Source organism: Lithobates pipiens, unplaced genomic scaffold (assembly GCF_037356315.1).
Source record: "Lithobates pipiens isolate NorthernLeopardFrog02 unplaced genomic scaffold, aLitPip1_a1.2 Scaffold_25, whole genome shotgun sequence".
Classification (NCBI taxonomy): domain Eukaryota; kingdom Metazoa; phylum Chordata; class Amphibia; order Anura; family Ranidae; genus Lithobates; species Lithobates pipiens.
In genome coordinates, this window is record NW_027507787.1 from 42453384 (window position 1) to 42467221 (window position 13838).

The window sequence follows — 13838 nt, forward strand, 5'->3', positions numbered from 1 at the left end:
TGGAAGACCTATAAGTGCTGGAAGTGACTGTGTTTTTTGCCACCCCCATCCTAGCCTTTGCTTGTTTCTTGGAATTCCTTCTGTTTCCTGCATATGCTAGTGGTATCTGCATCCTCAGCTGGGCATACCAGGGGGCCAAGACCTGGTTTCAGCTTGCTGCAAGCCTATCCCCACCATCAGTGACCCTGGGTAAGAAGCAGGCTGGATCTTAGACCCCATGACCTGAGGAACCCTAAGCTGGAGATCTACAATGGCTTACTATCACAGACAACTGACAGTTTGCTCAGGCAATGAGGACTGCACTGAGCACATGTATATATATATATATATAGGAAAACAATCTAGGAGGTGGGTCAGGAAGTGACAGAAGGGAAAGGAAATATAAACCCACAGAATAGCAGGTGATGGCCATAGGTGAGTGCAGATGCCAAACAACAAATGTGAAAGCAAAAATCCCAAGTCTCCCGTAAGATGCAAGGCTCCCGGAGACCCGCAAGTGCCCTGCATTATCCCGGCTGTCAGTTCAGGACAAGAAGTCCTGCGGGAACGCATGGGAACAACCAGGACCGGCACAAGGGCTGGGCGAAGTGTTGCCATGCAGGAGAGGGGCACAAGCTTGAAGTCCCACACAGTGTAAAAAATGCGCAGAACCCTGGCTCAGACTCCTACAACTTTCACGTGATATAGCATATTCCCCAAACTCCCGCTCTTCAGTGACAGCCTCAGGTGTAGGGAGTGTGAGGAGAGAACCGTACACTTTGACTGGCCGAGGGCTGCATCCATCAACTACACTGGCCCCGTCCCCCTGCAGCTTGGCTTTCTGTGTGGATAAGTAAAGCAGCACCCCCCCCCAAATGATGGGGGAGGGCGTCTAGAGTCTGGAACTCTATCTACCATTGTATTATCCCAGGTACACTTGTTCTATCAGCACAGACATAGTACCAGACAGTGGGCCACTACAGTTGTATGTTGTTACTTTCCCACTGGTAAGTAAATGTGTTTAGCTGTGTTGATCTGCATTGATCAACACAGGCTCCATGCAAGAGCATAGAGAAAACAATTGTTCTATATATGCTCTGTTCATACTGTACATAAATGTTGGTGTATGTTGTATAAAATTTCACCATTTCTGCATTTATATTGCAGCACAACACACGTCACCACATCACATACATTTGAATAACTTGTCTTTCATTAATTTTGACTACATCTTAAAATAACTAAACAATATGATGCATTGCATTGGTCTTAACACAAACCAGCAGGCATGCATCAAAAGGACCAAAATGAGTGCAAAATGAGGGCAGACATCTTAAGTCTCTTGCAACTTGTGGGATACTCCTGCATTTGACAGCGGGCTTGCGGACACCCGCGTGTGCAGCAAGGTCTCCCGACTGAATCTGCACTGTCACTCAGCCTGGAGCAACACAGCAGCTTGAGCAGCTGTACCATTCACTGACTCGGCGGATCAGATCCCCTTGGCATCTCTGCAAGGATTGCAGTGGTGACAGAGACAGACATCTCAAGTCTCCCGAGACTTGCAGGATACTCCCGCATTTGACGGCTCACAGACACCCGCAAGTGCAGCAGATATTCTGGCTGAGCCTGCACTGCCACTCCTCCTGGAGTTATCACAAACAGTGGGTGTCTCCCGCTGTGTCATGCAGCTGCAGTCTTAATTGTTCGGTGGCCATCCACTGTAACAAAGCCCCGCCTCCTCATCCATGATAGATGTGACACTGATTCCATTTCCCAGCATTGTATCAGTGTTCAGTTGTCCGTCTATCATGGATGAGGAGGCGGGGCCTTGTTACAGTGGACCACCGCTGAACAGTTAAGACTGCAGCTGTATGACACAGCGGGAGACACCCGCTGTGTGTAATCAAGGTACTGGTAAGGCTGCAGATGGGCACTGATGAGGATACAGATGGGCAAAGCAAGGCTGCATTGTTGGCACAGTGAGGCTGCAGATGGGCACAGTGAGCCTGCATTGTTGGCACAATATGCTGCAGATGGGCACTGATGAGGATAAAGATGGGCACAGTGAGGCTGCAGATGGGCACTGATGAGGTTACAGATGGGCATATTGAGGCTGCATTGTTGGCAAAGTGAGGCTGCATTGCTGATGCTAATGAGGCTGCAGATGGGCACAGTGAGGCTGCATTGATGGGCACTGACGAGGCTGCATTGTAGGCATAGTGAGGCTGCAGATGGGCACAGTGAGGCTGCAGTGTTGGCACTGATCATGCTGCAAATGGGCACAATGAGGCTGCATTGTTGGCACAGTGAGGCTGCAGATGGGCACAGTGAGGCTGCATTGTTGGCACAGTGAGGCTGAAGATGGGCACTGATGAGGATAAAGATGGGCACAGTTAGGCTGCAGATGGGCAAAGTGAGGCTGCAGATGGGCACTGATGAGGTTACAGATGGGCATATTGAGGCCGCATTGTTGGCACAGTGAGGCTGCATTGTTGATGCTAATGAGGCTTCAGACGGGCACAGTGAGGCTGCATTGATGGGCACTGACGAGGCTGCATTGATGGGCATTGATGAGGCTGCATTGTTGGCATAGTGAGGCTGCAGATGGGCACAGTGAGGCTGCAGTGTTGGCACTGCTGAGGCTGAAAATGGGCAAAGTGAGGCTGCATTGTTGGCACCGATGAGGCTGGCATTATAATATTAATTATCTTTAAAGTATTATTTTATTATAGTATTTTATTATGAATAGGGGTGGGGGGGGGGGGGGTTTGTCGGCACAGAGCGTGACCTCCCTGAAATGAGCTTGCCACCTACCTGAAATGAGTTTTCGCAGGTTGGGATGTCTGTGAAAAGAATCAGAGGAATAGAAGAAGCACTGCAGCAATGAGGTAAGAATCACACAGGCAGGAAAACTGAAGGTTAAATCATGACAGTTGACAGAGAAATACAGGCAGATATTTATCCATCATGCCATACCATCAGGGAGGTGTGTGATTGGCCCAAAATATTCTGCAGCAGGACAACAACCCCAAACATACAGCTAGTAAGAACTATCTTTAGGGTAGAAAGAAACAAGGAGTCCTGCAACTGATGGTTTGGACCCCACAGAGCCCTGAGCTCAACATAATCGAGTCTGTCTGAGATTACATGAAGAGACAGAAGGATTTGAGGCAGCCTATATCCACAGAAGATCGGTGGTTAGTTCTCCAAGATGTTTGGAACAACCTACCGGGCAAGTTCCTTCAAAAACTGTGTGGACAAGCACTGTGTGTACCTAGAATTAATGGTTCAAAGCCAAAGGGTAATCACACCAAATATTGATTTGATTTGGATTTCTGTTCATTTACTATCCATTTTGTTAATTGATAAACAAAAAAAAATATTAGCACTTAAAGAGGGATTCCGCCCCAAAAAAAATATTAAAAGCCAGCAGCTATAAATACTACAGCTGCTGACTTTTAATAAATGGACACTCACCTGTCCCGGGTTCCAGCGATGCCGGCAGCCGAGGCCGATCGACCGCTCGGGCCTCGGCTGCTGCCGCCGCCATTCGAGGTGAGGGAATCAGGAAGTAAAGTGAATCGGCTTCACTTCCCGGTTCCCTACTGCGCATGCGCGAGCTGCGCCGCGCAATAGGAAATCTCCGCGCTGTCACTGGGACCCGTGTGTGTCCCAGCAGACAGCGCGGCAGGGCAGGAAATGGCGTAGACTCCCGTGGGAGTCTATGCCCGGAAGTGGGTGAAAATACCTGTCTTTGACAGGTATCTCCACCCCCCTCCCCCCTGAAAGGTGTCAATTGTAACACCGGAGGGGGGGGGGGTTCCGATCAGCGGAGGTTCCACTTTAGGGTGGAATCCCGCTTTAACTATTTCTGAAAGCATCCTTCATTTACAACATTTTATCATGCCTGCCTAAAACTATAGCACAGTACTGTGTATCTCTACTGCTGAGGTTTCTTTTCATGAGAGTCTTTTAATTCTAGATGCTTCTGCAAAAAATGAAACAAAAAATTTGTTTTAAAGTAAGATATTGCCTACTAAATACTTGTCCTGCCCACTTAAAGTCCCGCTGAGGCACCCTTTTCGCATCTGCAAACAATTTTAGGGAAATAGTTTCCCAAATTTCAAAGAAAGAGACCCATAGAATTATTTCTAAAAAAACATACATTATACATTTCGTCTTAACGTCACTTAGTAATAATCATCATCATTTATGTAAAATATGAGAAATATAAACATTATGGTTATTTAATATATGTTCACGTATTTGTTTAGTTAGTTTATATCTATCAATGTGAAAATTATATCTCCATGCATAACATACCAAGTTGGAATTATTCTCAGGAACGGCAGTAGTGACCTGTGATACAAAAAAATACATTAATGTACAGGCTGATCTTTAAATAGGAATTTGTGAGAACAGAAATGTGAGTTACCATTTCTGACTTACATGGAAGATCTATACCAACCTTAACCTTCATTCACTGCCTGGGCAAGATACTATTTGATGAATATCGAATGACAATCCTGGGACTCATACTTTGAAAAGAGTCATCACTTACTGTTTCTTTAGCTTTATAATTTGGGTTTTAAAGTGAACCTGTGAGGACAAAAGCACGGGATCTGCCATTGATAATTTGGTGCCATTAAAAAAATAACATATACATGCCTGTTCTGTGCAATAGTTTTGCACAGAGCAGCCCCGATCTTCCTCTTTTCAAGACAGGTGCTCCTGGCTCCTCTCTCCTGCCAAGTGCAACTTGTTATTCCGAGCTGATTGTGTGTGTCCAGTTGCTTCCATGGCCCTCGAGGCTCCTGCAGCTAATGGCTCCCGCTGCTGTCTCCAATGAGGCGAGAGAGAACTGAGAGAGCAGCTGCTTTTGTGTACATTGCTGGACTGAGATTATGCTCCACTAAGAATATGGGGGAGGGGGGCTGGGGATGGGGAGCTGTACTCATTAAGGTTAAAACTTTCAGCCTTTAGAACCACTTTAAATATTAGGTACTAAACCAAAACAAGGATTTGTATGCTTCTTGTGAAGTCAAATCTGAACTTCCATCCTCCAAGCTTTTTCTACCATCCTCCAAGCTTTTTTCCAGGTCTGTGAATCACAAATTTATTAAGCAAATGCAGATGAAATCCCTGGAGCCTGCACCTTTAGAAACAAGTTATCACCGGCAGATCACATATTTCTATCCTCACAGTGTCGCTTTAAGCAGCTAATGTATTTCTTGATTTCAAAAGTGAAAAACACACAAACACCATTAAGCTGGCCATACACAGATCAGTTCAGTAGGAACTTTCAATCCGCCTATGGGCAGGTTGGTTGTTGATGGATCAAATTCCATAACACTAGCCTGCCAGAGTTTTTCACCCAATCACTGGTGGCAGCTATAGCCGCCAGCAGTGATCATTGTATCTGTTGGTGGGAAAGGCTCCCTGCGCTTCCCACTGGCAAAACACAATAGTGCTGCGGGAGGGATTCACACTGACTATGCTGATGGGGTAATCAAGCAATGTTCTTTCCTTCAACCTGTGTTTGAAGGAAAGAAAATTGCATAATGTATTGCCTGCCATAGAATATCCATCCATCCATCTGCCCATCTATCCCTTCCTCTCTCCCTCCATCCATATATTTCATTATTTTCTTCTTTATCTGCATGCACAGCTGCAGGTACTTACATTAAAAGTGGTAAAAATGGTTGTTGCTACCTTAAAAGAAAAATCACAATGTTAATTTCATGACATGACTATCATACATGACATAACATACTGTGACAAAAAGGAAGAATTTATATCATTGATAAATCTCATTGACCATGTATTGTCTGTAGCACTGACCCCCGAAGGAGCTGCTGGTTTTATTGGGCTTACCCTTACCTTCTTGACCTCTTCTCCGTCTAGGGGTTCCAGTGGAAGATGGCCCAAAGAAATGTGGAAACTGACACTGAGTCTAAACAGAGTATTTAGATAAGGAGGGTTAGGATTAAGTTCAGGTACTTTAGACTGCAAAAATGGAAAGTCTCTCATAGGAAAAATCCAGAGAATAACAACTGTTTCACAGTTGGATTTCACAACCCCTGGATAGACCTCCTCTCACTAGGCCTAGCAGCCGGTGGGGTCTTAAGCACAGTCTCTGCCACAGACTTTAGCGTAGGATATATGAGAAAGTCTCTGCCACAGACTTGAGTATAGGATATTCGAGAAAAAGTCTCTGCCACCAACTTGAGCATCACTGAGAGATAGAGCCACTCCCGGGATGCTGTTTTTGTCATGCTGCCTGCCAGAGTCACCCTAAGCAACCTAAGCGAGTTGATGCCTGATCGGAGGGGAAACTAAATTAGTGTTACCGGGACTGGTGAGCGGGCTTATCAGCCAATACTTGCTACCACTGCTATGGAATAAAGTCATTAGGAACTATTTAACCAGTGACTCCATAGCTCTATTACTGCCTGCATATCTTCCAGACGGCAGCAATGCACAGCAACAAGCTCCATCGAAACTTAGGAATAAGGACTGCCCCTAGTTGTAACTACCTTGAAGCTCTATCTGCTGGCCAGTTTAAAGGGGTACTATACCTCTGTCTGTTTGTGTGCCAGACCTAGCCGGGACACAGGCTTTTTGAGAGTACTGAATGCGAGCCTCTTGCCAACTGATTATGGGCCCTGAATTTTAAGGGGCACAAGGTGAATGAGAACCCCACTGTAATCTGTGCTAGTCAGATTCAATGCTGTATATATGTATATATAATGTGTGTTGCATCATGCTGTTGGGACACAAACTGTTAGATGCTAAAGTCATCAATTCCAGCCACCTGTTTGTTATGTAAATGAGTCTAGTCTGGCTTGACACAGATTCTAAAGCGTATTTCACCTATTGTTGTTTTGTTGTTTGTGCTAATTAACCTGCAATTGAATTGTTAGTGAGCTAGGAGCCGAAAAGTCTTATCCCTCAGTCAACTAGTCTGAGTGTTGATTTAGATAATTAGCTCATGCTAATTTGGTTAGGCTTTAGTCACACCGCTGTATATATTTTGTGTGAGATCTCAAATAAAGGTCATTCCTGATGTCCTCCAAGACTGGTGTCGTCTAGTTCTTGGGGGTTCCTATAGCCAGATCCATTGGACTTGTGTTCCAGGACTTAGGAAGCGGTATACTGATGGAAGTACTCAATCGGAGTGGGGGACCGGTTCTGTCACATTGGTGGCAAGCAGTGGGTTGCTACCTGCAGTCTGGGACATCCAAACCTCCACTGGGAAACAAGATCAGGGTAACAGACTTAAGTCACCCCAGCGGATATATGGACCTGGCATCAGAGTTCCCGGGGCTGCTGCGGATCGTCCTTTCAGCATACACCAGGACTGTGTCTGAGGATGAATACCTGGAGCTCAGGCAGTGGATTCGGGTGGAGTTCTGGATTGGAGCCCTCCAGCTCGGACATGGGTCAATGCCTAAAATGGGCGTTTTTTTCGGGAGCACTGATTTTAACCACTTCAGCCTCGGACCATTTTGCTGGTCAAAGACCAGACCACTTTTTGCGTTTCGGCACTGCGTCGCTTTAACTGACAATTGCGCGGTCATGCAATGTGGCTCCCAAACAAAATTGGCGTCCTTTTTTTCCCACAAATAGAGCTTTCTTTTGGTGGTATTTGATCACCCCTGCGGTGTTTATTTTTTACGCTATAAACAAAAATAGAGTGACAATTTTGAAAAAAACACATTATTTTTTACTTTTTGTTATAATACATATCCTCTAAAAATATATAAAAAAAATTTTCCCTCAGTTTAGGCCAATACGTATTCTTCTACATATTTTTGGTAAAAAAATCGCAATAAGCGATTATTAATTGGTTTGCGCAAAAGTTATAGCGTTTACAAAATAGGGGATAGTTTTATGGCATTTTTATTAATAATTTTTTTTTAACAGTAATGGCGGTGATCAGCGATTTTTATTGTCACTGCGACATTATGGCGAACACATGGGACATTTTTGACACATTTTTGGGACCATTGTCATTTATACAGCAATCACTGCTATATAAATGCAGTGATTCCTGTGTAAATGACACCGGCAGTGAAGGGGTTAACCAGTGGGTGGCAGTGTAGGGGTTAAGTGTTCCTAGGGGTGTGTTACTAACTGTGGGGGGCTGGGTTTTCATTTAGTGAACACTGATCTCTGCTCCAATCACATGGAGCAGAGATCAGCGTCACTAGTTGCTAGGCAGAATGGGGAAATGCTGTTTACGGCATTTCTCCATTCAGCTGCCCTGTGAGACGATTGCGGGTATAGCAGGGCTCGCGATGGCAGGGCTGCATTAAAGATTGGACGTACCTGTACGCCAGTATGCCTGCCCGTGCCATTCTGCCGACGTACATCAGCGTGCACCGGTCGGGAACCGGTTAATGACGATTAATTTGAAAAAAAGTGAAATATTCCTTTAAATATTGTGCCTGGGGGGTGTCTCTAGTATGCCTGTGAAGTGCTACGTATTTCCCGTGTTTAGAACAGTCCCTGCACAAAATGACATCTAACAGAATAAAAGTCATTTAACCAGTTGCCGACCGCCGCACGACGATGTACGTCGACAGAATGGCACGGGCAGGCATATGGGCGTACCTGTACGTCCCTGCCTTCCCGCGGGTGGGGGGCCCGATGCCCGAGGCCCCGGTGCCAGCGGCGGTCGGAATCCATTCAGGAGCGATCCGGGATGAGGGGGCGGCCATTCATTCATGGCCACCCCCTCGCGATCGCTCCTGACGAATGGAAGTGCAGCATGACATCACTTCCTCTCCTGTAATGTAAACACAGGCAGAGGAAGTGATGTAATCTCTCCTCCGTGTCGGTATTTTTCTTTCCCGGCACCGAGGAGAGAGGATCGGTGAGTTGCACCAACACTACACTACACAGTAGAACATGCCAGGCACACTCTCACCCCCCTTCACCCCCCGATCACCCCCCCAATCACCCCTGCACCCCCAGTCACAGTGACACCAATTGCATTTTTTTTTTTATTGCATTGGTGTCATTTGTGACTGTAATAACTGTTAGGGCAGTTAGGGTTAGCCCCCTTTAGTTCTAGGGTACCCCCCTAACCCCCCCAATAAAGGTTTAACCCTGTGATCACCCCCCGTCGCCAGTGTCACTAAGGCTGGGTTCACATTGCAGCGGTTTATGAGAACGGATGTGATTCGCACCGCACTGCAGTGCAAATCACATCCGATCTCTGTGCGATGCGAGTTCAGCCATACAGATAGTATGGCTGAATTCGCATCGCACCCGCCGCAAACTCGCACAGGACCCTTTTTTTGGTCCGCAGCAGAATCGGATCGCATGGGTGTTCACACCATGCGATCCGATTCCTGTCCGAGTTTGCAGATCGCACTGCGATATGCGAACTGATCTGGTGGTGTCATTAACATTTCACTGACACTCCCAGCAGTTCACATAGGGCAGTGCGATGCGGGAACCCGCCGCGGATTCGTGGCGTTCCCGCATCGCTCCAGTGTGAACCCAGCCTAATAAGCGATCGTTTTTCTGATCGCTGTATTAGTGTCACAGGTGACGCTAGTTAGGCAGGTAGGTATTTAGGTTCGCCGCAGCTTTTTATAGCGCCAGGGACCCCCATATACTAAGGCATAAAGCCCCCTGATTGCCCCCTAGTTAACCCTTTCACCAGTGATCACCATATAACTGTTAGGCCGCGTACACACGGGCGGACTGTCCGTCCAACTAAGTCCGTCAGACAATCCGACAGACAGTCCGTCCTACTTTTGAATGAACGGACTTGACCACACACGATGAACAGACAGTCCGCCGAAAGCTTGCGCGATGACGTGTACAGCACGTACGACAGGACTAGAAATACGATGTCCAATACACTGCAATGCAACCTTCGGCTATGTAAATCCTTTCTGAACATGCGCCATACTTAGTCCGTCGAACTAGCCTACTCACGAGCGGACTGTCCGCTGAAACCAAGTTTGGACGGACAATATTACGAAAATTCCGAAAGACTTAGTCCGCCAGACTGTCCGCTGAAAAAGTCCGCTGAAGCCCACACACGAGCGGATTGTCCGCTGAAACACGTTTCAGCGGACCAAGTCCGTCAGACAGTCCGTCCGTGTGTACGCGGCCTTACAGGTGACGCTGGTTGGTTAGTTATTTTTTTATAGTTTCAGGGCACCCGCCATTTATTACTTAATAAAGGTTTAACCCCCTGATCACCCGGCAGGTGATATAAGTTTGAGGGTCAGATAGGGTCTGCGTCGCCCCAGGCAGCGTCAGGTTAGTGCCAGTACCGCTAACACCCACGCGCAAAGCATACACCTCCCTTAGTAATATAGTATCTGATCAGATCTATATTAGTGTCACCAGCAGTTTAGGTTTCCCAAAACGCATTGTTAGCGGGATCAGCCCAGATACCTGCTAGCACCTGCGTTTAGCCCCTCCGCCAAGCCCAGCCCAGCCCACCCAAGTGCAGTATCGATCGATCACTGTCACTTACAAAACACAACCCACATAACTGCAGCGTTCGCAGAGTCAGGCCTGATCCCTGCGATCGCTAACAGTTTTTTTTGTAGCGTTTTGATACAGTCGCTGACAGCCTAGGTGCTTTTTTACCTGTGAGTCTCACTAGTGTACCCCTAAATTTAGGGGTGTCTTCTTTCCAAAATGGGGTCATTTGGGGGGGGGGGGGGGTTGTGCCATCTTGGCATTTTATGGCCTTCAAAACTGCGACAGGTAGTGAGGAGTGAAATCAAAAATTTACACCCTTAGAAATCCTGAAGGCAGTGCTTGGTTTTCGGGGCCCTGTACGCGGCTAGGCTCCCAAAAAATCCCACACATGTGGTATCCCCGTACTCAGGAGAAGCAGCAGAATTTATTTTGGGGTGTCATTTCACATATGCCCATGGCATGTGTGAGCAATATATCATTTAGTGACAACTTTGTGAAAAAAAATAAAAAATAAAATAAAAGTTTGTAATTTTCCCGCAACTTGTGGCAAAATATAAAATATTCCATGGACTCAACATGCCTCTCAGTAAATAGCTTGGGGTGTCTACTTTCTAAAATGGGGTCATTTGGGGGGGTTTTGTGCCATCTTGGCATTTTATGGCCTTCAAAACTGTAATAGGTAGTGAGGAGTGAAATCAAAAATTTACACCCTTAGAAATCCTGAAGGCGGTGCTTGGTTTCGGGGCCCCGTACACGGCTAGGCTCCCAAAAAGTCCCACACATGTGGTATCCCCGTACTCAGGAGAAGCAGCAGAATTTATTTTGGGGTGTCATTTCACATATGCCCATGGCATGTTTGAGCAATATATCATTTAGTGACAACTTTGTGAAAAAAAAAAAAGTTTGTAATATTCCCGCAACTTGTGGCAAAATATAAAATATTCCATGGACTCAACCTGCCTCTCAGCAAATAGCTTGGGGTGTCTACTTTCTAAAATGGGGTCATTTGGGGGGGTTTTGTGCCATCTTGGCATTTTATGGCCTTCAAAACTGTAATAGGTGGTGAGGAGTGAAATCAAAAATGTACGCCCTTAGAAAGCCTGAAGGCCGTTCTTGGCTTTCGGGGCCCCGTACACGGCTAGGCTCCCAAAAAATCCCACACATGTGGTATCCCTGTACTCAGGAGAAGCAGCAAAATTTATTTTGGGGTGTCATTTCACATATGCCCATAGCATGTGTGAGCAATATATCATTTAGTGACAACTTTGTGGAAAAAAAATAAAATAAATAAAAGTTTGTAATTTTCCCGCAACTTGTGGCAAAATATAAAATATTCCATGGACTCAACATGCCTCTCAGCAAATAGCTTGGGGTGTCTACTTTCTAAAATTGGGGCATTTGTGGGGGTTTTGTGCCATCTTGGCATTTTATGGCTTTCAAAACTGTAATAGGTAGTGAGGAGTGAAATCAAAAATTTACACCCTTAGAAAGCCTGAAGGCGGTGCTTGGTTTTCGGGGCCCCGTACGCGGCTAGGTTCCAAAATAGTCCCACATATGTGGTATCCCCGTACTCAGGAGAAGCAGCAGAATTTATTTTGGGGTGTCACATATGCCCATAGCATGTGTGAGCAATATATCATTTAGTGACAACTTTGTGAAAAAATAAAATAAAATAAATAAAAGTTTGTAATTTTCCCGCAACTTGTGGCAAAATGTAAAATATTCCATGAACTCAACATGCCTCTCAGCAAATAGCATGGGGTGTCTACTTTCTAAAATGGGGTCATTTGTGGGTGTTTTGTGCCATCTTGGCATTTTATGGCCTTCAAAACTGTGATAGGTAGTGAGGAGTGAAATTACAAATGTATGCCCTTAGAAATCCTGAAGGCGGTGCTTGGTTTTCGGGGCCCCGTACGCGGCTAGGCTTCCAAAAAGTCGACCACATGTGGTATCCCCGTACTCAGGAGAAGCAGCAGAATGTATTTTGGGGTACAATTCCACATATAACCATGGCATGTGTGAGCAATATATCATTTAGTGACAACTTTGTGTAAAAAAAAAAAAAAATTGTCATTCATTCGCTTAAGGCAAAAAAATAAAATATTCAATGGGCTCAACATGCCTCTTATCAATTTCCTTAGGGTGTCTACTTTCCAAAATGGGGTCATTTGGGGGGGTTTTGTACTGCCCTACCATTTTAGCACCTCAAGAAATGAGATAGGCAGTCATAAACTAAAAGCTGTGTAAATTCCAGAAAACGTACCTTAGTTTGTAGATGTGACAACTTTTGCGCAAACCAATAAATATACAGTTATTGACTTTTTTTTTACCAAAGACATGTGGCTGAATACATTTTGGCCTAAATGTATGACTAAAATTGAGTTTATTGGATTTTTCTAATAACAAAAAGTAGAAAATATCATTTTTTTTCAAAATTTGCGGTCTTTTTACGTTTATATCGCAAAAAATAAAAATCGCAGAGTCAGTCAAATACCTTTAAAAGAAAGCTCTATTTGTGGGGAAAAAAGGACGCAAATTTTGTTTGGGTAAAACATTGCATGACCGCGCAATTACCAGTTAAAGCAGCGCAGTGCCAAATTGTAAAAAGACCTCTGGTCATTGACCAGCAAAATGGTCCGGTCTGAAAGTGGTTAAAACTGCTTGCGGTTTTAATGTAATATCTGGTTCCGGCAATATGTATGAAAATTATTGAGAAAAATGGCATGGGTAGCCCCCCCTGCCCATTACTAACCCCTTTGGGTCTTGAACGGATATTAAGGGGAACCCTGTACCCATATTAAAAAAGGAAAGACGTGGTGCCCCCAGGCCCTATATACTCAGAACAGCAGTATACAGGCGGTGCAAACAAGACAGGGACTGTGTAGGTTTGTTGTGTTAAGTAGAATCTGTTTGTAATTTTGAACTGGTACATTTTGGAAGTGTAGCTCCAGTCAAAAAATCAATTTTTAAGCTTTTTGGAAAACGTTGGGAAGGGTTATCACCCCTATATAATTTGTCTCGGGCTGGTCTAGCCCAAGGCAAGGAAACTAAAGGAAGGATTCTGAGGTGGTTGGGTGCCGTCTCCGGTTCGGGAGAGACCCAGTGTACTTCAAGCATTCCAGTCTTCAGAAGAACACCACGTATGGGTTGGTTTTCTTAGCAAGAGCCTGGAAGGGCTGAAGTAACTGAGAGAATCCGGTCTTGTGGATATCGCCAAGCAGGCTGAGAGATCCAGGTATCCTACAAGTGTTTTCAAGCTTAGTTTCCCTACTTGGTCTACAACAACGTCTGTGGCAGAGACATTATCTTGTACGTTCCTACAACAATGTCTGTGGCAGAGACTTGTTCCTGAGTAAGCACCATGTTGGCTGCTAGGCCTTGTGAGAGAGGGATTGTCCAACCTG

At 45.5% G+C, this 13838-nt stretch overlaps 1 protein-coding gene across 4 annotated transcripts in view; it reads right to left on the reverse strand.

Moving 5' to 3' along the window:
* The window catches only part of LOC143930232 (uncharacterized), a 109309-nt gene that overhangs the window by 34786 nt on the left and 60685 nt on the right, over positions 1-13838 (reverse strand). For all 4 annotated transcript variants that reach the window (XM_077454373.1, XM_077454369.1, XM_077454370.1 and 1 more), the window contains 2 exons: positions 5662-5691; positions 4303-4338 (listed from right to left, as the gene is read on the reverse strand). In XM_077454373.1, the coding sequence (XP_077310499.1) occupies positions 4303-4338; positions 5662-5691 (66 nt within the window). The remainder of the gene's footprint in view (positions 1-4302; positions 4339-5661; positions 5692-13838) is intronic.